This window comes from Drosophila navojoa, chromosome X, assembly GCF_054131105.1.
Source record: "Drosophila navojoa isolate 15081-1374.11 chromosome X, UAZ_NAV_1.0, whole genome shotgun sequence".
Lineage (NCBI taxonomy): Eukaryota > Metazoa > Arthropoda > Insecta > Diptera > Drosophilidae > Drosophila > Drosophila navojoa.
Genome location: NC_142895.1, coordinates 5,138,388 through 5,165,411, shown reverse-complemented (window position 1 = coordinate 5,165,411; position 27,024 = coordinate 5,138,388). Strand labels below are relative to the sequence as shown.

The following is a 27,024-nucleotide window of genomic DNA, read 5'->3' as shown; positions in this document are numbered from 1 at the left end:
TGGCCAATTGGCGCTTAGAATTTTGACGATTGCAAATTGAAAATCTCAGATTGTAGCAGCCAACATATAATTCTTTTTGTTAATTTAAGATTTATTTTCATTGGATTTTAATGCAAAAAGTAACGTTTACATGCTGTGATAAAACCAACGCTGCCAGAAGTCACCAGTTAGTGCTGCCAGATAGTTTGAATGCACCAACCGACACCAACAGCTGTTTGCCAAGGCAACGATGCCAGATGTGCACTATATTTACCATGTGCTGTTGTTGTTGTTTAATTTGAAAAGCCGGTAAATTTGTGTTATGTATGCAGCCGCATCGCAATTGCCTAAATATCCAGCTGCATGCAGTCGACTGGGCCAACGCTTGGTCAGCTATATGCTGGGCATCGAAACCTCCTGCGATGACACCGGCATTGCCATAGTGGACACAAGCGGCCGAGTGCACGCCAATGTGCTTGAGTCCCAGCAGAAGTTTCACACCCGGTAACAAATACTTCACATTGTAAATAAAAGAAATATATTTATGTATATAAATTACTAGTTACGGCGGCATTATACCACCACGTGCTCAGGATCTTCATAGAGCGCGCATTGCAGCTGCCTATGAGCGGTGCCTGGAGCAGGCGCAACTGCAGCCGGAGCAGCTGGCCGGGATTGCGGTGACCACACACCCGGGCCTACCCTTGAGCTTAATTGTGGGTCTGCGCTTTGCCCGCCATCTGGCACGCCGCCATCACAAACCTATGTTGCCCGTACACCACATGGAGGCGCATGCCTTGCAGGCGCGCATGGAGCATCCGACTGAAATAAGTTATCCATACCTATGCCTGCTCATTAGCGGTGGCCACAGCCAACTGGCGATGGTTAATGGGCCTGGTCGGCTGACGCTGCTCGGCGAAACACTGGACGACGCACCTGGCGAGGCATTCGATAAGATTGCACGACGTCTGCGGCTCTATGTGCTGCCACAGTACAGACTGTGGAATGGCGGACAGGCCATTGAACATGCTGCTCGAGATGCCAAGAACCCGACTGCATTCGAGTTTCCATTGCCTTTGGCGCAACAGCGCAATTGCAATTTCAGCTTTGCGGGCATCAAGAACAATTCCTTTCGTGCTATACGCAAGCAGGAGCGCGAGGAGCGAACACCTCCAGATGGCATCATTAGCAACTATCGGGACTTCTGTGCGGGTCTGCTAAATGCAGTCAGTCGCCATCTTATGCATCGGACGCAACGCGCTCTGGAGTACTGTTTGGAGCGGCAGCTCTTTGGAGCTGCGCCGCCCACACTTGTCATATCGGGAGGCGTGGCGAACAATGATGCCATTTTCGAGAATCTAAAGCATTTAGCTAACGCCTACAACTGCCGCTGTTATCGACCGTCAAAGCTCTACTGCTCCGACAACGGAGTCATGATTGCCTGGCATGGCATCGAGCAGCTTCTCCAAGATCCAAATCAGAGTCTGCGACTGGACATTGACAAGATCGACATCGCAGGCAGCGCTGGATTTCAGCAGTCGATGGTTGCCGATGTAGAATTGGCGGCCATCAAATGCAAGTGGATTAAACCGCTCTAGTGGAGCACGGTCTTTAAAAAAGAAATCTATGTACTATAACTGTTGTAATATAAAAGTACTATAACTGATAAGATTTTGTTAATACATGCAGACAAGGCTGATTGAGTCATCTGACGTTAATATAGCAACAGTCAAGCTATAGCAGTCGTATAATGCGCATGGACGATTCATCTAATGTCCACGCTCACTGCAATAACGTTTTAGGTACTTAACTTTTGGTAGTCATAGAGCTAAGAACAAAGGCTTTGCAGTAATCAATAAAAACAAAGAAAATGCTCTACTTTCTCAGCAGATACGTTATATAAAGTGCCGATCCGCTATATAAATTAATTGCAGCATATATATTTTAATGGTTATAGCACTAAAGTAGTTGATAATGAGTTAAGCAAACAGCTTACGATGAATCAACTTTATAATATACGATGAGTGTTGCTGTCCGATACGTATATATATGCTGATTGATTCAATGTATAGGCCTGACCTACCACAAGTTTCTAAAATAAGCGGACAATACACCTGGATAGCAAGCCTAAGTATAGCTGACAGGTGATCTATATATAGAAAGTATACTTATTGAACCCTAAAAAAAGGTTTTGGTTCTGCATCTCTTTCTAACTCATAATACCCACAAAATTCTGATATAGGGATAAATATGTAGACGCATACTAGTATAGATATATCTGCATGTTTATACAGAAGGAGACATCCTTGTATATAGATACATTCCTATTCAGACTTTGATTGATCCAACGATAGATATATCGGTCTATAGATATAGATACAGTCATTCATAGATATAAACACATCCATTTATATATATAGTTACATCTTTATTCAGATATAAATGTATCCTTCCATTAATATGGTTTCATCCCTATCTCTAAGGATAAGTCCATCTGCATCCTCACATAGATACTTTTTTTTTAACCACATAGATCTCCCCGTTTCATCGACCCAAAGTTGATTTCATTTAGTTTGTTTATACATTATATATATATATATATATTTGTTTTGTTTTTTTCTTTCTTGTTTTATTATATTATCTGAAATCAATAATGTCAAATCTCTAATGTCTAAAAAAAAAATGTAAAAATTGATAATGTATACATATAAAAATATTAAAAAATGCATTAGTTCTTTTTCCATCTGCCGACTTCGTTTCTGCTTCTTCTTCTTCTACTACATTTTTGTTTTTGTTTTTTATGCTGCACTACAATACAATTTTTGTTTTGTTTGTTTTTGTTTTTCTCTTTTGCTTCATGTTTTTGTTTGGATTACTTATATAGAGTTTAGTTGATTTTGTTTTTTTTTTTTTTGTATTTTTTTCTTGTGTTTCTAAATATGTTTTTTATTTATTTTTGTGTTGTTGTTTGCAACGTTTTACTTATATATTTCAATACTCTTAATTTTTGTTTTGTTTATTACATAATTGCGTTTTACATACATTACGCATAGCTTTTATTATTATATATATATATATTTTTTTTAGTTATATTTTGTGTACCGTTATTTATTGCGTGTGTGTGTTTGTAAACAATTGGTAGACATATTGTTTATGATTATATATATATATATATAAATATATGTATATATATATATATAAATATGGTTTGTTGTCTCTCTTTCTGCTCGCTGAGTTTACTATTGCTGTGAGCAGCTCTTCTTCTTTCACACATCTATATATGCATATATTTATATATAGTATACATATACATATATATATAGTTGAATTTATGCAAAACATGCAAATCTGCACAAGTTTTCAGTTTTGTTTACGTTTGTTTTATTTTTAATTTTTAGTTTTGCTTTTCTGTTTTTCTCTTTTGCTTCTCTTAATATAAATAATTTGTTTTTTTTTTTTGTTCACTATTTATTGTTGTTTTCTCTTTTATCTTAATATGGAGGGGACAGAGAGTGTTTAGATACGAAAAATATATATATGTTTATATATATATAGTTATATAATTTTATAATAAAAGTTAAATTAGGGTTTGGCTTAGATAGAGCACTGGTTAAAAAGCAAATTGAAGAAAGAAAAATAAACAATTTAAAAAAGAAAAAAAGGGAAAGAAACATATATATATATACACATACATATATATAAATATATATATATATACATACGCGTAAATATATATATATATATATATAGCTATATATGAGGGCTTTCTTTGATTCCTTTGAGAGCGAAGCAGAGAAAAAAAGGGAAGCAACCGAAAAAAAAAACCATTTAAAAAAAAAATACACACGAACAACGAATGGATACAAAAGAAATTAGAGGAACCTGCATTTCCTCCGCTTGGTCGGCTCTGGCGGCTCTAAGGCGGCCAGAATTGCCTCATCGAATACATTCTTCAGTCCCTTCTGCGTGAGGGCCGAGCATTCAACATATTTGACTGCCTTCAGTTCCTTGGCCAGCTTCTCGCCCTGCTCGGATGTGATTGGCTTTTGCTTGTTCTTCGCCAGTTTCTCCAACGTGCTCGTCTCGTCGCGCAAATCGATTTGTGTGCCAACCAGCAGGAACGGCGTCTTTTGGCAATGGTGCGTTATCTCGGGCACCCACTGTAACAGAAGACAATGTTATATATGTTATATTAATGCTCCTACACGCTTCCCCTCACTTTCTTTGTTTGCTTACCTTCTCTTTGACATTCTCAAAGGAACTGGGACTGACCACCGAGAAGCAGACAAGAAAGACGTCCGTTTGTGGATATGACAGTGGACGCAATCGATCGTAATCCTCTTGTCCGGCGGTATCGAAGAGTCCCAGCGTATACGGCTCACCGCCGATCATAACGGTCACCGCATAATTGTCAAATACAGTTGGCACATACTCTGATGGAAATTTGTTGGTTGTGTACGATATAAGCAGACAGGTCTTGCCCACAGCTCCATCACCAACTACCACGCACTTGATGGTTTGCATGCCGTACGAGTTATTTTTAACGCGTTTTCTGCGAATTCCAAAACATATATCAATACATGCTATTTATGATAAATCGAAGCAAGCTGTAAGCACTCAATATGCAAGGTTCATCTGTCGACACGCATCATGTCATGGGCCTAGGAGCGACGCCAGATCAATTGCTAAGCTTCACAAGTTCCACGGTAGGCCAAAGAGTCAAGTGATTCATACATCTAAGCTTGCCAAATCATGCTCCTTATAGGCTATATTCTCTTCACTGGTTTCACTGTAGCCCAAACAGTCATGTGTGTAAATATGCATACATACATATGTATGGGTGTGTGTCTGTGTGCCGTCTCATATGGCTTAATTACTTTCGCAAAGAGGCGCGTGGGCGTGGAAATAAGGGAAGGCCCTTGCCCGGCCAAGTGATTGTCAAGTTCTTCAACCGCAGGGTGGTTAAATATCAGAATGGGCGAGGGTAGGAGATGAGAGGGGATGCATTGGACTCATTTGGGAGTGCGCTTTTTTAATATCAACACACACCCAAACACAAACACTCACACATATTATTTACAAAAGAAACATGTTTGTATGTATGTACGTGCAAAAATACTTCATATCAGAGGCGAGACGCATATTGCCATTTCCTTGTAATTTTATTTTATTTTAATTTTTTGCTTAACTATTGTCTTATCTATGCGTGTGAGTGGTATTTGTGGAACTTTGTACACAGAGAATACACACATACACTTACACCCTACTATTCACACACACACATTATACAGCCGGGTATCATTGTCGTCGCAGTCGCCGTCACCGCCGGCTTCCTTTTAATGGAGCATAAAGCAGAGAGCCGCAGGCAAAGGCGATGACTCAAGCTGTGCATGTGTGCGTGCAGAATAAAAGAAAAATAAAGAGAGAAAAAACAACAACAGGCACTCACACACACATACACAAAGTGCCTAGATAAGCGCGCAGCCAGTTCTAATATGAAATATGCAGTGGCCCCTGCCATAACCAAATCACACATACACACACGTCGATAGCGTATATGCATGCATATGAATTTAAGTGCGCGCGTGTGTGCCTTAAACGTAGTTTTGCTGCAGCCAATATGCTAATTTATTTTGACACAAATGCACTTGTGTATAAATATACACACATACATGCATACAGGCACATGCATATGCGCATATTGTTTTGCATCGCCCACACACACACACACACACGTACGGGGAGTTTATAATTATTAGAAAGCCAGGCAAAACGAAATGCACAAATTATGTTCACATTTCGAAAATTTTGCCAGCAGCAAGAATAAAATTGAGCCAATCGTTTGCAGCAACACACACTGACGTACTCATACACACACACACGCACACTGACGTATAGAGCAGACACTAGCAGCTAAAGCAGTCATCGTTAACATTTTTCGTCACTTTTCACTCGACAGAATTTTCTCTTTATTGGCACACCAGATGTATTGGTTTATTTTTTTTTTTTGCTCAGTTAATAAAAACATGCCCTTGCGTTGGCCTACACAATTTTACTTACAACTGATCTAAATTGAAATCGGCAGATATATTTGTTTAGTTTTCGCTATTTTTTGGGCTGGGTTGGGCGTCGATTCGTATAGAAAACTACTATTTTTCTTTTGTGTGTTCGTTCTCTGCAGCAATAGTAATCTGTATGCGTGCGAATGACGAAGCACAGGGTTGCCACTGCGACAATCGCTATCGTAATTTTGACGTTTATAAATGGCAGCACTATGATACAATGTTGCCACTCCGATTAAATGCAACTCTCTCATCTGTCATTTAGAACAAGAATAAGAGAGGAATAGGACCAGCGACAACAAAGTAGGCGACCAATATTTCAATCGCCAGGCACTGATCAAAAAATTTGTAAACGACCGAATGACATAAAAATGGCTGGGTTTTTAAAAAACAGGTATGTAATTTATTAAGCCATATTTAAGAAAATCAACCAATCGAGTAATGTCAATTGCGACTTAATGCAGTCATGCGCATGCATAAATTGAGAAACGTACATATGCATGAACACCATTACAGTGACCTGCAGTTTATTTAATTCATGGCCAAATATTTTTCACTTGAATTTTATTTATGTACATATTAATATAACTAAACTATTTTCAGAAAACGAAGTCGGGAAGATGATCTACCTTGCGAATCGACCCCCCTTTCCAAGCGTATCAACAATTTGCATTTAAACTACGACGATGGGAATAGCAGCAGCAGTAGCAACTGCAGCATACCAAATCTAATTAATGATAATAATAATTACATATTACCAACGATCCAAAATGGAGGAATCAGTCCAGCAGAAGTGGTCGGCGGTGGCATATATGATTACAATCCCGAGTTGAATGCTGATCAAAATCCATACTATTATGAGAAGAACAAAATGTTATATGACTTACACGTTGAACGTGTTAAGCGACACAATCACTAAGATTTTATAGGACACAAATGGATTCAACTTAATGCTCTAAGACAAACAAATATAATAAGAATAAATGCGCATACAACACGCTTCAGTCAAGGTGATACAAAAGAAAAACAAGAAATCAATTCAAATCTCATATAAACATAATAGATAACGCTATACACAAAAATGAACAAGGAATAATCAAATCGCTTGCCTTAACCATTCGTTAACAGAATAAATAGCAATATGATAGCTGATAGTGCCAATAATTCAAAGAAATAAACTCAGATGGATTACTTAGCCGATCTTCTATCTTTAAAGGTTCATTTATAAGAAGCTACAAACAAAACAGTTTAAATATGTTAAGTATTCAAATTTCTGCGAATTGAGACAAAATGTGTTCGAAACGTATACAAATGTATATTTGTGTATGTATGTAGAATTAAAAGTAAGCTTTAGCTAACGATAACTACTGTTGAATACAAACCTCTACAAGCAAAACAGAACAACAAGATGAGAGTCGTAAAATATATACATATAGTTAGTAATTTTTAAATATCTACGTACACATAAATACCATAAGACTTTTCAAATTTTTTTCTGCACACACGCAACATTTGTTAAATCTGGTAACTATGTTTAATAGACGTTACAATTGTTCTAGAGTTGTGTGCTGGAGTCCTTAACTTCAATATAATATACTTAAGTTAAGTTAGACAAGCCATGTATGAAGCAGCAATACTGTTAATAAAGTATTATAGGTTTTTTTCTAAAAAAAAAATTGAAAAAATTCGTTCACGTATTTCTTTGTTGAATTTACACTTAGGACTGTTTTTGGGACTGCGCACCACTGTGCTTTGGCGTATTAAACGTTACTGTTGGCTTCTTCAATTGCGATAGTGCAATAAGCGTTCGCTCGCTCTTCTACCATCAACTGAACGCTCTCTTGCTCGCTGTCGCTCTCTCTCTCATTCACATTGGTACGCATTCACGTCCGACATACACATACATACACACGATCGCACACATGCATGCAGCCACACTCATTCTTTGTTGTTGCTATTTATACGCTCGCAATTTATTTTTGACAAAGTAAAAATGTTGTAATATATTGTTAAAAATTTAGTTATAACATATTCAATTAAGTGCCTTCGCTGTGCCAGTCCAGTATTTACACAAACAAAAAGTCAAATACATAAATGCAATATGTGCGAATGCGAACGAAGTGGAAAATGTTTGACAAGTGCAACAAGTAAACACAATAGCCTCACATAATAGCCAATTATATGTAAATATATATATATATATATACATATATATATTTATGTACATATACATACATACATATGTATGCGCAAATAGTTAATAGCTGAACAATAATACATCACAATCGATATTGAAATCGGAATCACAATCACCGTCGCTGTAGAGGATGAGCCCATTCGGTTCGAAGAAGAACCGTTCATTGCCGGTGCGCGTGAGCACCTTCGATTCGGAGCTGGAGTTCGAATTGGAGACGCGCGCCACCGGCCAAGAGTTATTCGATCTGGTTTGTCGTACGATTGGGCTGCGTGAATCATGGTATTTTGGACTGCAGTATGTCGATACGCGCAACAATGTCTCCTGGCTCAAAATGGACAAAAAGGTCAAAGATCAGCGCGTCGAATTGCATGCAAACAATAACATTTACGTCTTCAGTTTCTATGCGAAATTCTTTCCGGAAAACGTCAGCGAAGAGCTGATACAAGAGATAACGCAGCATTTGTTCTTCTTGCAAGTGAAACAGAGCATTCTATCGATGGACATCTATTGTCGGCCTGAGGCATCGGTTTTGCTTGCCTCGTATGCGGTCCATGTTCAATATGGGCCCTACGACTATGAGACCTACAAGGATGGCATGCTAGCCGGCGGTGAACTGCTGCCCAAGGGCGTCACTGATCAGTATCAAATGACACCCGAAATGTGGGAGGAGCGCATCAAGACCTGGTGGGTATCGAAAAAATAGACATACCTCAAAAGCCTCTACAGCTAGATTTCGAATAAAATTTCTAGGTATATGGATCATGAGCCCATGACTCGAGATGAAGTGGAAATGGAGTATCTAAAAATTGCACAAGATCTGGACATGTATGGTGTTAACTACTTTCCTATTACGGTGTGTAATCTAACCACAAATAGAGTTCGAAAATGTATCTAACCTCACACGTTACTCAACCAAACAAAGAAGTAAAACATCAGATTAATTCGAATTCGATATCGTAAACCTAAACTAATACTCTCCTTCCTAGCGTCAATCTTAGCTGAAACTAACCCAAGGGTATGGTTAGAAACGAATATAACCTCATATTGAAATGATCGTATTACCTTAACTTGAGCTCAAAATCGAACCTAATGTTGATCTTAACTAAAACAAGGCAGGATTCGAGTCCAGAAACGTACATAACTCTACATTTATCTAATCTTAACCTAACCTCATATACTTTACATCTGATTTGACCTAATTTTATACTCCTAACCTTAGAATAAGAACAAAACCAAATTGTGGCTGGGCGTTACGGCCGTGGGTCTGAACATCTATGATGAACGCGACAAGCTAACCCCAAAGACAACGTTCCAATGGAACGAGATACGACACGTTAGTTTCGATGACAAGAAATTCACGATACGTTTAGTGGATGCCAAAGTGTCGAACTTTATATTTTACTCGCAGGACTTGCACATTAACAAAATGGTGAGTGAATAACATCAACTTCATTGAATGTTCTGTCTTAACATAACCTCAAATCCGTTTGCAGATACTTGACTTGTGCAAGGGCAATCACGATCTCTATATGAGACGCCGCAAGCCGGACACCATGGAGATCCAGCAGATGAAAGCGCAGGCCAAGGAGGAAAAACAGCGACGCCAAATCGAACGGAAGAAGTTTATAAGAGAAAAGCAGCTTCGCGAGAAGGCGGAACACGAGCGCTACGAACTGGAAAAGCGGCTCGAGCATCTGCAGGACGAGATGCGTATGGCTAGCGATGCGTTGGTAAGCTAAACGATTCTATATTTAATATATATATATATATATTTGTATATCTATCATGATCATAATTTCCTCTGTAGCGTCGGTCCGAGGAGACAAAGGAGCTGTACTTCGAGAAGAGTCGCGTGAACGAGGAGCAAATGCAGCTAACCGAATGCAAGGCGAATCACTTTAAGACAGAAATGGATCGTTTGCGTGAGCGTCAAATGAAGGTGGAGCGCGAGAAGCACGATTTGGAGAAGAAGATCAGAGATGCCGACTTCTATATGCTCCAGCTGACTGTGGAGAATGACAAACGCGAGGCCGAAACAGAGAAGCTCAAAAAGGAGCTGATCTGTGCCAAAATGGCCGAGAGAGAAGCCACCGCACGTCTGCTGAACTTCCTCAACAGTGGGCGCAAATCGTCGACGGACAGTCTGCTAACAGCATCGACGGTCTCTCAGGCCAATGTTAATAATCCATCAAGCATTGCGGCAATCAGTACACCCTCGCTGACCACGAGCAGCTCCACAAATGATCTGGAAACCGCCGGGGGAGCGGAGCTAACCAACTCTGCCTCCCACTATATTGTGATGGGCGATAACTCTAGCGGCATTTCCGACGACTTTGAACCCAAGAAATTTATCCTAACCGACAATGAAATGGAACAGATCGCCAACGAGATGGAGCGCAGCCATTTGGAATACCTGCGCAAGTCCAAGAAACAGGTGCAAAATCAATTGCAAACGCTGCGCAGCGAAATCGCACCACATAAAATTGAACAGAATCAAAGTAATCTGGATATACTCAGCGAGGCGCAGATAAAGGCGGGCGAGAATAAATATTCAACGCTTAAGAAACTCAAATCCGGTTCGACCAAGGCGCGTGTCGCCTTCTTTGAGGAGCTCTAATAGCAGCGGAAGATACACTGCAAAAAACAAAGAGAGAAACAGAAACTACCTAATCAAGACTCATACAGCGTCAACTTTTAAGCAATATTCTAGTTATTTTTGTCAATTTTGTGAACATTCATTTGCTTGCGTGTGTGTGTGTGTGCACATCTATTTATCTCAGTGTATATCATGTGAATCACTGTATTACTGTATCTATGTTTCACTGTACTTTGTATAGACAAACAATTTGTATCAATGTATGTATGTTGTCTAATTTGTCACTCAATTCAACTTATTGTATAGCTTTTACTTCAGTGTATAGTCAGTCCAACAATTTGTTTCAATGTGCGTCATCTAATTTGTCACCAAATTCAACTTTCTGTACCGTTTTTGTTTCAGTGCATAGTCAAGCAATTTGTATCAATGTGCGTCATCTAATTTATCACTAAATTCAACTTTCTGTAAAGTTTTTGTGTCGGTGTATAGACAATTAATGTGTCAATCTAATTTATCACTTAATGTAACTTACTGTACAGCTTTTACTTCAGTTTATAGAAAAACCATTTGTATCAATTTATGTTTTCTGATTTGTCACTCAATTCAACTTACTGTATAGTTTTTGGCTCAGTGTAAACCGTGATATGTCGTCTCACCGTATATACGTAGCTATTTATTTCAATGTATATCATGGTAATTCAATTCTCTGCTTGTAATTTGCAATTTGTCTCCAGTGTATTTTGTATATATTTATATTTGATGCGTTTGAATATCATTGTACGAGTTTGTCACTGTATTCGTTTTCTCTCAGTGTATCAATGTAATACCATGTCAATAGCTCTAAGCCCTTAACGTTGGCATTATACTAAGATTTGTTGCCGAATTCAATAAAACCTTTTATATCAGGGCGTACAATAAATATACATATATAAATGACTCAGACTCGTTTTTTTTTTATTATGGTAAGGTATTTTTTGAGTTGGAAAAACGGTAAGGTTTAAAGAAGGCAAAGGATTGGAATCTCCATGATGCACAATATTACTAACTACGATTAACTAGATCAACCCGATACGTCTGGACCATATACAATTTTGTTTACGTGCTGTTTGAGGTAAGCTGTGGGGCACTGTAGACAACCAGCCTCATTTATATACATATGTATATTACTTTTTACTGATAGACCTAATTATTTAAAAGGCTATCCTTAGTATCGAACAGTAAGTACCATTAATGTACATTTACATACAAATACTCATACGTATTTTCGTTGTCAGCCTTGCTTGTAGTTTTTAAAATGGCATAACTACTTCCTTCCTGCTCTAATCTATTTTGATGCATAGCTGTTGCTTCTTTTATATTGCTATGCTCCTTACACTCGAGTGTTTAGTGAATGGCAGCTGGGCACATTTCTAACGTATTTATTTTTTCCCTTCAAAAGTCCTAAGGACATTTTGATGTGGCAGCGCTGCTTTTGAAGTTAACTAAGCAGCTTTTGATTCGAGAATCACGCATTTATCGAACCAGATCCAAGAAGCCCACCACAGTAGGAACAGGAACATGGCCGCCTATCGATTAAAATTGTAGGCAGCTGACTTTTCCAACTGTTGAAAAACATTTTACCATTTACATTTATTTTATTTTACTCTTTTAGGTTTTCACACAGAAACACGTAAACGTAGTTTTCCTAACGAATAGGTTTTTTTGTCGTTTTCTTTTTTTTTAATTTTTTTTTTTAATATTTTATTTTTCTTTTTAACTTATGTAGTGGCGTGTCCTTTGCCAACTTTTGCACACATATATATTATATATGTTATATTGCATATAAATTTTTAATGTTAAATTTGGAACACGCACCTTTAAGCTTTCCTCGGAAAAAAATAGATATATTTTTATATATAGCTCCCCCCCTTGCTACCATCAACCCGCAAATTATGACAAAAAGTTTCATTCTTTCGTACTAAGGAATTTCAAATATTTACGTCTTTTTGTTGGTTTTCTTGTTTTGTTTTTTGTTTTTTTTTTTTTAACACCGTGGAATATTTGATATATATATGTATATATATCTTGTTTTTTTTTTTTTTTTAGAAAATGTACATCAACAAATAAAAACAGAAGAAAGTTTGTTAAAATTATTTAAAAAAAATTGTATATATATATTTATATATATATAATTGTTGACTATATATTAAACAATTTGAATTAGAAACTTGTTTGTAGCTTCTGATTTCCTTGGCCCTCCTTGAAATCCTATATATATATATAGCCACACATCAATTGTTATTAACAATATCGCTGCCCCATATCTGTCCCAGACTTTGGCTTGTTCTTATTTTTGTTTCTTTTCATTCATTGTAAATATAATTATTACATATACATATATATATGTATATATATGGATATATATATATAGTACAGACTTATATATATATATATATATATATATATATTTTCTGAATTTTTTTGTAAGCATTTTTGTTTTTTTGTATTTTCTTTTTGTAGTTGGTTTATGTTTTTCTCTTTTTTATCCTGTGTAATGTGGAAATTTTGAAGCCTAATTATGTGTGTGTGTGTGTGTATTTAATTTATAGGCTTCCAGGCGTAAATGTTTTTCTTCATCTGCATCTCAATTGCTTACGCTAGATGTGTGTGTGTGTGTGCTGTGTATTGTGTGTTTGTTATATATTTATATATAGGTATTTCTTTTTTTTCTGTATATATATGAGGGTGTATATGTGTGTCAAGGTTTATCAGCAAACACAACAGCTCTGCTGTTAGCCTCTTTCTGTGGGGGCGTGGCATCTCATTTTATTCCCCGTCAAACAATTCGCGATGTAGCAATTACTATTCTATATGCACACACACCACAGCCGCACACACACACACCCAATCAATGCGACACACACACACACATATTTATAGATGTATATATTTATATAACTTTATATATATATATATATATATATATACAAGCATATATATATATATATACGTATATAAATATATAGACATAGATACAAAGAGACGATATTGGCGTGTACAGAAGGCATTCGCCTTAACAATGTTAACTCAGGGACAACTGATTCAGCGACAACAAACGCTCCACGGCTGCATTGATATCCCCAAACGTTGCAATAAGAGCTGTTGTGGATAAAGAGAAAGAGAGAGAGAGAGAGATCGGATGAGTATATATAGAATAGATATGGATATCAATTTCAATATATATAGCTTGTTATTTGTGTGACAGTTGATATGCTCTTGTAGCAGAGAATCGGCTAGCTTCAAATATACTTTATATCTAATATAGATCAGTCTATAAATTTAGTTATATGATATTATACTACAATTAAGTATAATCAATCATCTATAAAGCACACTCTATTTCCTCTTCTACAAGAAGATTTCCTGACTAGTTTGCTTAAAGTAGATTATACTCCTCTATAAAGCACACATCCTCTTCTATAAATAGATTTACTGACTCGTTCGTTTACATGAGTTTAGATTAGATTATAATGCACTCAATTTATTTCAAAGATTATTCATAGAACAAATATATATATATATATATATATATATATATACTAGCTCGATCTGAGGGAACTTACAAAGTTATACGAGAGATAAATACATATAGTATAGACATTGTTGAGCTATTAGGCTAAGGATCGACTAGTAAGAGTTGACATGACTCAAGTTTATATAGTTATATAGTTTAACCATTAGATAACCAATTGCACTGGACTGGAACATACGTGGCTTAGCTGAAAAATTAATCGACTAACTAGTACACTCAAATGTGGAATTTTAATTTGATTTATATGATCCGTTTGATTTTTCACTGCCCAAATACATATGAGTACAAAGAGATTAACTGTCTATCAACACATGGATCAACTTTCTATATGGGACATGATTGGTATATAACTAAATATATACGTCTGCCTCTACAACCTATATATTTAGTAAGACTGTCTTAAACTAATCTACACTCCGGTCGATTATTATCAAATATCATCTTATATAGATATACATCTATATATGCACTCAACTAGCTATATATATTTAAATAATCTAGTCAGCCTACCCTGCAAATTGGCATCACGGTTGACAAAACCCATTGAATTGAGCTGCTCCAGTTGGGATTGGTAGCGCACCTCTGGTGGCTGCGTGCTGTCTGCATTATTGGACATGCCGTTGAGCATGCGCATCATGAATTCATTAAAGAGCTGGGCATTGGGTCCGCCGCCGGGTGCCAATGGTGGATTCGCGGCACTAGCATTGTTTGGTGTTGTTGAATTAATGCTGCTGGCATTGGTGGCGCTATTAGTGGAATTGTTGGTTGTGTTGCCATCGCCGCTAGCCGGGTCAGTGGGATTGATGCCAGGTGGAGGTGGTGGTATGCCCAGTGTACCAACTAGATTCGGTGCAGCGCTACGCAGCTGTTCCATGCCCTGTTGAATCTGCAGGATGGCATTGATTGCCTCCGGATTGGTTAGCATGTTCATCACATCCGGATTCTGCATCTGTGCCATAAACTGAGGCATCATTTGTCGCACCTGATCCTGCAGCTGTGGATTGTTTGCCAACAGGGGGCTGGTGCTTAGCAAACGTGACGCCATATCTGGATCCTGTGACATCGATTCCATCATCGAACGTGTATAGGGGGCGTTCAATAGATTTTGCATCAATGCTGGATTATCGGCCATCTGTTGAAGCAGGCTACGCATTGCCGGTGTATTGAGTACATTGTTTGGTGGCAGATCCCCGCCACGTTGATTGTTTGGGCCCGAATTGTTGCTTTGGGAGTTGGAATTGGTGCCACTTCGATTGCCGCTTCCAGTGCCCCATGGATTTGGCAACGGATTGCGATTCTCCGTGCCCTGCTGTGGATTAACTCCGGTAGTACCGCCACCGCCGCCCTCAACAAGTCCGGCAAACGGATTGCGTCCAAAGGATTCGGTTGCCGCATTCATCATCGGCTCCTGTATATCACGATAGATGCGCTGCAGTGCGCTATAGCCACCTGGCACCGATTCCAAATTCGACATAGCACGATCATGCGAACGCATTAGCTCCTGCAACATCGACGGATTGCGTGCCAACTCCATTGTCTGACGCAACAGATCAGGATTGTTAAGCATATGCGAAATTTCTGGATTACGCTGCATTAAATCCTGCATTTGTGGATTCGACGTGATCAGCTGACGCATAGTCTCGGGATTGTTCATCATTTGCTGCACCAGCGGATTATCCATCAGTGTGCGCAACATATCCCCATTATTTAACAATTCATTCTGCATGCGTGCCTGCAAATCCATAAAAGTATTCGACCCGGCTCCTAGTGCTTCCATACCAGCCAATCCACCAAAATGGTTCAGGCCAAACGGTGTTTGACGTACATCGGCCGGTGCACGTGCCGGCGCTTCATTCGTACGTGTGGGCGCTTTGATAACGAGATGTACTGTCAAATTGTCCTTGATGTTATGCATTTTAAGGGTGTCGGTGTCCTTCATGATTTTACCAGCAAAGATTAGCACCAATTGCTCGGGTTCAGCCTCAAATTTTTGTGCCACCAAAATTTTGAACTAATTGAAAGAAAGAATTTTATAAATCAACACTAATAAAAACAATTCAATTTTAATTGCAAAATGTAAAGAAAAACAACGAACAATGTTGCCCCATCATCATCAATATTTACATACAATGACACACTAGCATACACACATACACATGCATATACATTATTTGCACTTTGCCATCCTTTCTAGAAAAAATGCACTGTACCTTCAATTATAGGCATGCACGCACACATGCACACACATACGTGGTGCACAGAAGACAAGTGTGCCCACCCTCCGGACAGTGCTTAGCCGCAATAATTATGTTTTATTAGACTGCCTCTGCCCTCGCCGTTGACCATGTACCATCACATACTCCCAAATACAAGTACTCACATCTTTTATTCCAGAATCTTCATCGACTTCAACAGTTTTCTTGTCCTTTGGCGTTTTAACTACCACGTTGATGCGCTTACTACCGCCTTCGGCCATTTTGATATTGTTTTTTTCGCGCTAGTTTGATGCGTTTAATATAATGCTGTTTTCACAATGTTTTTTTGCAGTTTTTTTATTTTCTATATTTTTTTGTGATCGCCTATTGAAATTTATATGTGCTTTCAAAATAAATTATTTTCCATTTGATGAAAAGTAATTCGTCACTTTCTCACATACGACACACACACACATATAAATATATGTCACATACAGAGCTAGTGTGACCAACACCGCACAATCAAAAATGATCACTAAAATGCTTTTAGTGTGGTCACACACAAATTCCGATTTATGTCATTTGAGTGGCGCAGTTGAGGAATATATTCTATTTAAAACTCAAAGCACAGAAATCGACATGTTAACATTTAAAATATGTAAAATGTTGCTACAAAATAATTTTATTGTTATTATAAATGTAATAGATTGAAAATGAAGTGCTCAAATATTTGAATTTAATTACCGAAATAATTTAAATTTATTTCTACGTATATTATGTATTTTTTGTCGTTAAAATACCAGTGTCGCGTCAATGCTGTCCGGCCACACTGGTTGAAGCAAACGACAAGCAAAAGGCAACGCATAAGGCAAAGCAAACGGTTGAGTAGTGAGATCGTGTGCATGTGTTTATTAAAACGCAACAATAAACAACGAAAAAACAAAATACGTTGATTATAGTTATTCAAATATAGAATCTAAACGTTCGTTAAAAACTAATTTTTGCCTTGGGCATAGAAAAGAAGAGCTGTATTTGGTACAAGCATACGAATCAAAATGCCATAAAAATCAGTTCTTGGAATTTTTGGGTAACATATATAAAACGGTTTTTCTGAGAATTACCAATACCAGTGCCAACAAGTGCCTCGTACCCGTGCCCCAGGTATTTTCTTGTCTATCGAATAGAAAAGGTGTGTACTTACTTCAAGTAAATGATTGTGTTTGTGTGTACAATGTGTGGACCTATTTAAATAAATTGATAAATAAATATGGATATTTATATTAAAAAGCATGTAAATTTTGGTATATAATTGCAGATGCAAATCAATGATTGCAAAGAAACAAAAATGCAACAAATAACATTTGTGCTCGCTGTTATTGTAGCCTGCTGTATTGTGGGCATAAATGGACAGCCTCCGTCACCCGGCTGGGTGGTGCCGGAGAAGGCGGAGGTGCCCGTTGGCAGCGATCTAAATATCACCTGTACCATCAATCAGGCCTTCTTCGATTCGTCGAAAACAAATGAGACCTGCAGGGTGAACGATTTGTATTTCAAAGCGAATATCAATGATGCTGTGCGTTACTTCAATGGCAGCGATCTGCAAATTATCAACGAGACCACCATAATGATGTCCTTTAAGAATATGTCCGATCAGGAGGGCGAATATCTGTGCATGTGCAAAGAGATGGGCATGTTCTCATCGAAGGTGGATGTGGGCACCAAGCCGTTGCCGGTCCAAGATTTCAATTGCACCAGCTACGATTGGGACTATATGTTTTGCAATTTCACCGAGCCAAGGAATAGCATTAATACTAAATACAATATCAGCTTTACAACGGACAAGAATACGAATTATCGCTACTATGTTGATTGCAACTTTGATGCGGCGCCTGTGGTCAATTGCAATATAACTAGCGAACAGTATAAGAAGTTTTCGCAAATCTATTTCTTTCGCTTGGACATTGCCAACACGTTGGGCAATGCCAGCCAGGATATCGAGGTGAATAATGTGGAGCGCATGGTCCTCGCACGTCCTGGCCAAAACTTGAAGCTGCTCAATCGGACAAAGGACTCGATCTGTTTATCGTGGGAGATGCCGCGGCGCAGCAATTTCGTTGGCGGCGTTCTCTGGCGTGTCCTCGTCACACCTGAAAACTTTCCCACCTTGATGCGTCCCATGTGGCGCAATAACTCATCGGCTGCCAAGGATACGCTCTGTCTCACTGAACTGCCATATCCCGGCTACAACTATCTATTGGAGCTGCGCGTGCGCAATAATAAAACCAAATCCCGTTGGAGTCCGCCGCTCAACTATGAATTTCGCACAGCTGCCGAGCGACCGGCGCGGCCGCCGCGCGTAACCAACGGCAGCTTCTATGTCTATTCGTCGGAGTCATCGCTCACCCTCTACTGGGAGCAGCTGCAAAAGCATGAGATGAATGGTGACAACTTTACCTATGTAATTAGCGAGATTCGATGCAATGATACTATCAGGTGAGTAAAACAATCAAATCGTTTACACGATGAACTTTAAAGTTAAACTTGATTGGGTGTCTAAACATTGAACGTGATTAGCTGATAAATGCCTTCAATCGCCGAAGAAACTTTCTTAAAACTAAAGTAGTAAAATTATTTTGAAGTACGTTTACACGATCATTAAATATTTACATATGTATAAATATAAATGATGTATCAATATATAATCTATGATCAATATATGATATGGTTACAGCACTACAAGTGCAAGGGCTGTTCTAGGCTTGACTTAAACCATTTATGTCGAATATTGCGTTTATACGATACCATATTGTCTCTAAACTCCCACCATAACCATGGACTGGCATTTAGCTTATCATTATATTTAAATACGTTTATTTACACACATATATACCAGTCATAAAGCTTGTCATGATAATTAGAATTACACGAGGTAACGAAATCATGATAAGCTTTCACCATTTCGATTGAAAGTACAAAGTTTACACGATTAACCCCAAGAATGAGCAATTAAAACATTCTCTTAGCTTTCATTAACACTTAAACCGATTTCGTTTACCTTTTTTGCGATTAGCTAGTAAATACTTTCATATAATAGTTCCAGGTATTAATGAGTTTTAGGAATAATAAATATGATAAGCATTTGTGAAGTTTATCATTATTAGCCAATACATATACAGAGGCACACACACACATGAATGCATCAATGTTTGGTTTTATTGAACACAAAAATAAATATTCTCAATAGTATGGTCATGAATTGTTATTTTATTGTTGTTTTCTCGCAAATTAATATCCAAATGGTATGTTTATTTTCAATTATGAACTACATACATACATATACACATTTGTATATACGGCTATAAAAATGATTAACGCGAAAAGCTCGTTTTTCAAGCATTTCCTATTTCTAGAGAATTGTTTGTTTCTACTTCCATTTAATTGATAATTAATCACGACTAAATGCATCGTGTAAACTTATATTTCTTGCCAACAACTGCCACAGTGCAAAATACAAAAGTCTGGCAACGCTCTGCTTCTTTACCTCATTGTAACGATTACAAAGTTCAATTTAAATTTTGTTTTATTTTGTGTGTGTGAATTTAATGAAATTTTGTATTATTGTTTACAATAGCTGCGCACAGCGTTGCCACCTTGTCAATATAATGAAAATGTGCAATTTTTTGATATGTTAGTAAAGATTTTATATACCCTGTAAATATAAATTAAAAAAAAAAAAAAAAAACACTTCAAGCTAAACGTTGCTTAGCTACAAATCTTAATTTGGGGCAATTTTAATAATTGCTCGCTTCAATTAGCGAGCAACAGCTATAAATACTTACATATGTATATGTATACATATGTATATACTTAGGTGTATTAGTATATATGGGCATATGTATGTATGTACATACTCCGATTCTCAAATTGCAGCAAAGCGTCGTTATTTAAGTCGAATTAAAACTATAAACATGCATGTACATACATACATATATGTATGAACCCACATACATACACATACATATGTACATAAATACCTACATTTGTATTTATACGAATACATCTGGTCGCATGCCTGATGCGGAACTGCACTGAAACATTGAGAAATTTCCATTAATTTTCATCTAGCTGAAGCAATCATATGCTATACCCTAACAATGTTGCATAACGGTACAGTTATCAAATGTGTTACAAATATATACATATATATAAAAGTTCGCTAAGAATCAAAATTTTATACATACCCACATGAGTTTTGATTCTGGTTAGGAATATATGTATATATATATAATTGATCTAATATAGAAGTGCTCTGAGAATAATTCCTTTTTTATCTAGTTATATCTTCAGTTCAATGAAGATTCTGCGGATTGAGCGTAAAATCCGACATACATATATTAAATAGGCATAACTTTTGATTCATTTATATTTATATGTATGTATATATGTTTCTCATATCATATCATGTGTTCAGCTAGGGTATCGACTCGTCGACTTGCCTTCAATTTGCTGCTCCTCCACTTGCTTGTTTTTACATTATAAAAGCGCATTTCTTATTAAACGGCACATACCCATTGCAGGAACGTAATGAATGCTCAACCAAACATACGAAAATTCAAAGAATTTTTAAAAATAAACAATTTTCAAGAAAATTTCAACGTGCTACGTATACATACAGACACATGTCTGTATGTACAAATGTATGTATGTATCTATAGATGTCTGTATGTAGGTATAGCATAAGTCGCTTTGTCCGACCGTCTGTCTGTCTGTCAGTATCTCTCGTTAATATTCGAAAAATAGTTGCGTTATCGCAATTACTTAGAACAGAAGTTGAATTTGAAAAGATTTTCGCTTGAAGAGCTCTGCATTGATATCAAAAATTTTATAAGAAAGAAATACATAGAAAATAATTAGTTCTGGAATTTCCTAATTAATTATCTGAGCTACATATAACAGACAAATAAATGGATTTATACTCATTCACACAGTGAAATGGGGTATATCAGAGTTGTCTGTTGCACGTCTAGAGACGTGAACTTTGGAATACATTTACATTTGTATATGTGTATGTATATGTATTCATATATACATACATTTGTATGTATGCATATGATTACGCCTGATATAAGCATATGAAATGCTGTACAGACATAATAAGATTTATCAAATGGTTTTCTTTTAAACATAAGATTGAAAATCTGGCTTCTAAATCTACCGTAGAACACCTTTCTTCATCTCGGATAAATGCCTATAACTGATCTGAAAAGTTACCTTATAAATGCAAATGTGATCATGAATGAGTATTATGAAGTCTTATTTTCATATATTATTTTGCTATTTTATTTTCCTTTTTTCGAAATCAATTATAAAACTAAATTCTTTGTTATCGATAAAAATCGATAATTTGATATAATTTCCAAGAGCTAGATTCATATAACATATATTATATACATCAGGTGAATTGACTGAAACATAAGCTGAAATTTCTGTCACATTGACCTTTGTTGACCTTTGTCTCTCGGCTCTTTCTCATTGCTAGCGATGCCTCCAAGATTAAAGTGGATACGAACTCGGCGACGATTGATAATTGGAAACGGGATGCACACTACGAGGTCTTCATACGGAGCAGCAACATCATGGGCACTTCTTTGGAGGCGAGTCGCCTCTATATACCCAGCATCAGCAGCGAGGATAGGCGGCTGCGTATGCCTTTGAAGATACAGGGTGTCTATCATTCGAGCAATTCTAGCTACACGCTTGGTTGGAAGCCACCGAAGAACACCTCGGAATTGATCGATTATACAGTGTTCTGGTGCAATGCAAAGCCGGCCCTTCTGTCCAAGTGCAATGGCACCATTCACTTCGAGCATGTGTCTCCGGATCGCTTGGAGTATAGCACGGCAAGTGGTCAATCGCCATCGCTGAATATGGCCGTATCGGCAAACTTTGTTGGCCGGAATACGGGCATGCATTGGGTGACCTGTACGGGCGATGGTAACGATGATCTGGCCAAGATGGATCCAGCTATTGGTGAACTGACCGACACATCCATAACCGTTAAATGGGGCACCGAAGGTGTCTGTGCGGCGATCTTAAGTGGCTACAATCTGACCTATTGCAAGCGATCGGACGGCAAGCCGGATAACTGTACAACCATGGAGCTGCCCAAAGATGCGACATCCTATAAAATAATGAATCTAGAGCCCTATACCTTCTACACAATCAAGATGTCTATGTATTCGCCGAAGCGTGCCAGCAAATACAGCGATGAGCTGTTCCAGCGTACAGCCCAGGGTGCACCCACTCCGCCGCGCCAGCTATCGTATTTGAATGTGACCAACTCGAGTGTGCATCTCGCGTGGAAGCAACCGATCAAGGCGAATGGCATGCTGGTCGAATACCGGGGCAGCATAACCCATGACAATACTACCAATTACTTTGATGTGCCCACTCTCACCGCCGAGCTGGTCAACAATGAGAAACACTATGTATTAAACAACTTGACTGCCTACACGGAATATGAGATCAGTTTGCGCGCTAAGACCATACACTACTCGGAGCCAAGCAATACGATACGCTTTAGAACTGCGGTCGGATGTAAGTGCTCAATAGAATATTTTCTTCAAGTTTAATTTGCAAATTCATTTCGAAATGAATTGAAGTTATCTATAATTTTTGTAACTACTTAAACAATTTAACATAAAGTTTCGTTTCAGAATAGTTGAACCGATATATCGTGCTGTTGAGTCGTTCATTAACATTAATCAGCGAACCTCATGAACGGTTCGCGTATGTTAACAGCAGCTCAACAGAACGAATCGTTCACTATCGATAAAAATGATTGCGAACATATCGTTCACTGATCGTTGAACGGCTCAGTGGCTCAGTTAATTTAAATAAAATGATACAAATGTACATAAAATTAATTGTTATTTAATATTTGCAGTGCCCTCGCCGCCGACTAAGCTACATGTGGAGAATTCGCCGTGGAGCACGGTGCTGGAGTGGAAGCCGCCGTCGTTTCCGGCTGGACGATTGGAGTTCTATGAGGTGGTCATAATTGAGAGGAATGCTAATAACACAATAATTGGCCAACCATTCAGTTATGTGAGCGCACGTCCAAATCTCACCTGTGTAATGAAGACGCCGGTTTGTACGGCGTTGCACCGTTTCAATTACAAGGTGCGAGCTGTGAATGCGGAACTATTGGATCCAATGCTATCAACGCATGTGGACAAGACGCACATTCGTCAATCAATACAAAGCCAAAAATGTGATGCTCAACCTCCATTGACGGATAAGGAATGGAGCGACATACAAAACTATCTCAATTCGAGTCTCTATCGTTTGCACAAGTCCGCATGGACCACCCATGATGTGAGCTGCTCGCCGGGTCAGAACAACTTCAAGGTGTTTGTTACCTCCGTAGAGGTGGCTACCTCCATCATCTTCTTTTGTGCATTCGCATACATGGCCTATCGCAAGCTATTGAAGATGTCCGACATCGATCTAGTGCTTCCACCGGGCATTGATGAGACCCTCAAGAAACCCATCGACCCTGGCTCCAATGGTGGTGGCACTGGTGGCAGTGCCGGCGGCGGTGGCGGTATCGGCATCATTGCAACACGAATCGATCTACCGCACTATTCGCAACACGATTTGCCACAAGACTTTAGCAGCGGCAACGAGAGCTCCAAGCTGCTTTTAGCCAACAGCTCAAGCGGCGGCATGCTCGAGCAACGGGATGCGTATGAGGAGCGGACGTTGACAACGTTGCCACCGTCCAGCTACATGTCGATGGGCCACAGACTGCTGCTTGACGACGACAGCCAAATGGCCGCCACGGAGCTGCAGTCAAGCAGCCAAACGAATCCAAATCTAAATGCAAACACAAATGTAAATCCAAATCCAAATCCAAATGCTGGTGGCTATATAAAGCCCACGCAAATGAAGAACTGGTCAACGCCGAGCAGCATGGCCAACACATTGCCCAGCACAGCCCATGTACCGTTGAGCATGCCCTTAAGTGGCTACGTCCCTGTTCAGGTGCTGCAGTCGCGGCCAACAAATGCGCCCGCTGCTACGGCTGCGGCAGCAGCTGCCGCTGCAGCAACCACGGCGGCAACACAAGCGCCGATGCACCTGCTCAATACGAGCAACTATGTGCAGGCGTCTGATCTACACAAGCTGAAGCCGCTGGCGCCAATGAGTGGAGTGACTGGACCAGCTATGCCGACAACGCCAGCTGCCACGCCGCTGATGATGCCCAACGGCTTTGGCTATACGGCCATGGAGCAATTGCAGCGGAATGGCTTGATCAAGCCAACGGTTGCAACGGCTGCTGCGGCAGCTGCGGCAACGGCACAGCAGTCGCAGCAAACGCCGCAAAGATTGCAGCCAAATATTGGTGGATATGTGACTCCGCAGGATCTGAATGCATTGGCGCACAATCGTCATATGCTCTAAAGCTCTAAAAGGATCACGCACAGAGAGAGCGAGCGAAAGAGAGAGAGTAACACATACACACAGACTCACACTCAGAGAGAGAGAGAGAGAGAGAAAGAGAGAGATTTTTGTGGATTAGCTGCATATGAAACATGCAGCCAGCTAGCAGCTACTATTGCCTTCCGTTGACACACACACACACACACTTACGAATACTTTGAGAGATGGAGATGTAGAACAAGCAACACTCATCATATAAATCAGCTCATTTAGCATACATACACATTCACATCCACATCCACACACGCACACACTTAGCCCGGCCACTTGTATTTAATGAACTATTTGTATACTCTTCCCTTTTGTATACCCTGTAAAGTTGTAACTTGTACGTTTCAATCGCATATCGAACATTGTACTTTAAACATTTTCTCTTTTTTTTTTATTATTTATTTTTACATTTATTATTAAACACATTTTTTAATTTTCGTTTTGTCATCTGTTCGTTGCTAGTTTTTTCTTCGAGGTTTTAATGATTAATAACGTTCTAGTATTGTTTATGAGCTACATTATATATAAATCTATAGATATATATATGTTTATATATATAATTAACTTTACATGACTACCTACTATATATACAGAAATGCATACATATATATGTATGTACTTATATTATATGTAATACGAATTGGCAAACGCCAATGCGCCAATTTAATTTAAGATTATAAACTATATATATATACTATATATATATTATATACTATCTACTTTAAAAGGAAAATGTAAAGAAAACTAAACTAAAACTGGCATTTTTATTCTCTTTGTCGACTTGTCTTCCACTAGAAATTAATCAAATAAGAAGAAAATAGATAAACTCTTTTTTTAAGTTATCCTTAATCCACGCAATGTTTATAATTTCAATTGATTAAATTAACTAGAATATAATATAAATATATAATTTTTTAGCAAGTTTTTCTTTTTTTTAACTATTCAAAATTATCAATTTTTTTTATATTCGTATGTGTTTCTCAACTATTGATAAATTATCGATCAAGTTGTTACACTAATCATATGGTTAGTGGTTGCTATTAAGCAATACACATATAGAGTCCTCATCATGATATTTTTATACTTTCCCCATTTTAGAGTACAAGGTATGTGCTAGTCGGGCACTTTTGGCCAATCAGCAGCTCGTTGTTCCAGTTAAAGCGTTATCGTGCCAAGGACCTATCAATCAAGCCATCAATCAATCACATTGACTGACTGCGTCTATCTATCAGGGATTTATTTACTAAAAAATTCTGCGTAATTCGATTAATTCTCTGGAACTTATTCAGTTCTTTAGTGTTTTTATTTTTTGTTTTCAAGTAATTCCCAATGTTTAATGGGAGTCTGTGAAAATTCCATTTAAAGAGATAAGGAATACAACAGAAGCGAAGTCTTTAGCGCATAAATACATATATGAACTTTTATTTCCGTTGAATTTATAAATATGGTATGAATTCACATTAGACGGCTTAGCAATCAATAAACTGAATCATATAAGAGAGAGGGAGAAAGAGTGAAAATGAAAGTGAGAGAAAAGTAGGCATTGTATCACAGATAACAAATCCGATTTTGGATGCCGATAAACCTAATGTTTTCAATTTGAATTAATGAGCATAGAGTAACTCCTGGGCTAGAGTGGGCGTTTGCCATTTTTACTGTGTGGTGACCATTACGAAAAACAAAAACAGAAAAATCACATTTACGTTCGGAGAATCCCAGTCCGAACTACATATTTCTACGCATCAAATTTTATGATAACAAATAATAAATACATATATATATATTATATATATAGAAAATTCCGTAAATATGTCTATATATATATATTTACGGGATTTTTTAAAGGAAGCCAGAAGCCATTGAAATACCTAAATAGACATACATGCGTAAGTATAAAAGAAATTATTTAACATATTCAATGAAAACTA

The 27,024-nt window shown here is 38.1% G+C and overlaps 6 protein-coding genes across 6 annotated transcripts; 4 read left to right on the top strand and 2 right to left on the bottom strand.

Annotated features, from left to right (window-relative positions):
• The first annotated feature begins 239 nt into the window (after positions 1–239).
• Tcs4 (Threonyl-carbamoyl synthesis 4) lies at positions 240–3,825 on the top strand. Its single transcript, XM_030388463.2, has 2 exons — positions 240–483; positions 542–3,825. Exons 1-2 carry the CDS (start codon positions 302–304, stop codon positions 1,575–1,577), a joined length of 1,218 nt encoding a protein of 405 aa, XP_030244323.1. The 5' UTR covers positions 240–301; the 3' UTR covers positions 1,578–3,825.
• On the bottom strand, positions 2,875–6,197 carry Cdc42 (Cell division cycle 42). Its single transcript, XM_030388464.2, has 3 exons — positions 6,040–6,197; positions 4,216–4,531; positions 2,875–4,139 (listed from the first exon to the last, which is right to left on the bottom strand). Exons 2-3 carry the CDS (start codon positions 4,501–4,503, stop codon positions 3,852–3,854), a joined length of 576 nt encoding a protein of 191 aa, XP_030244324.1. The 5' UTR covers positions 4,504–4,531; positions 6,040–6,197; the 3' UTR covers positions 2,875–3,851.
• Positions 6,198–6,271: 74 nt separating this feature from the next.
• LOC115564296 (uncharacterized) lies at positions 6,272–7,450 on the top strand. Its single transcript, XM_030388465.2, has 2 exons — positions 6,272–6,435; positions 6,645–7,450. The coding sequence occupies exons 1-2, from the start codon at positions 6,413–6,415 to the stop codon at positions 6,958–6,960; spliced, it is 339 nt and encodes a 112-aa protein (XP_030244325.1). The 5' UTR covers positions 6,272–6,412; the 3' UTR covers positions 6,961–7,450.
• A 472-nt stretch (positions 7,451–7,922) lies between these two features.
• Positions 7,923–11,774, top strand: Mer (ezrin/radixin/moesin family protein merlin). Its single transcript, XM_030388456.2, has 5 exons — positions 7,923–8,922; positions 8,989–9,091; positions 9,458–9,667; positions 9,732–9,968; positions 10,046–11,774. The coding sequence occupies exons 1-5, from the start codon at positions 8,369–8,371 to the stop codon at positions 10,853–10,855; spliced, it is 1,914 nt and encodes a 637-aa protein (XP_030244316.1). The 5' UTR covers positions 7,923–8,368; the 3' UTR covers positions 10,856–11,774.
• Positions 11,775–13,303: 1,529 nt separating this feature from the next.
• On the bottom strand, positions 13,304–17,104 carry Ubqn (ubiquilin). The gene is made up of 3 exons (XM_030388459.2): positions 16,786–17,104; positions 14,916–16,416; positions 13,304–13,972 (listed from the first exon to the last, which is right to left on the bottom strand). Exons 1-3 carry the CDS (start codon positions 16,879–16,881, stop codon positions 13,896–13,898), a joined length of 1,674 nt encoding a protein of 557 aa, XP_030244319.1. The 5' UTR covers positions 16,882–17,104; the 3' UTR covers positions 13,304–13,895.
• Positions 17,105–17,421: 317 nt separating this feature from the next.
• Positions 17,422–26,017, top strand: LOC115564288 (cytokine receptor domeless). Its single transcript, XM_030388453.2, has 4 exons — positions 17,422–17,789; positions 17,916–19,093; positions 22,140–23,197; positions 23,547–26,017. Exons 2-4 carry the CDS (start codon positions 17,916–17,918, stop codon positions 25,064–25,066), a joined length of 3,756 nt encoding a protein of 1,251 aa, XP_030244313.1. The 5' UTR covers positions 17,422–17,789; the 3' UTR covers positions 25,067–26,017.
• The last annotated feature ends 1,007 nt before the right edge of the window (positions 26,018–27,024 follow it).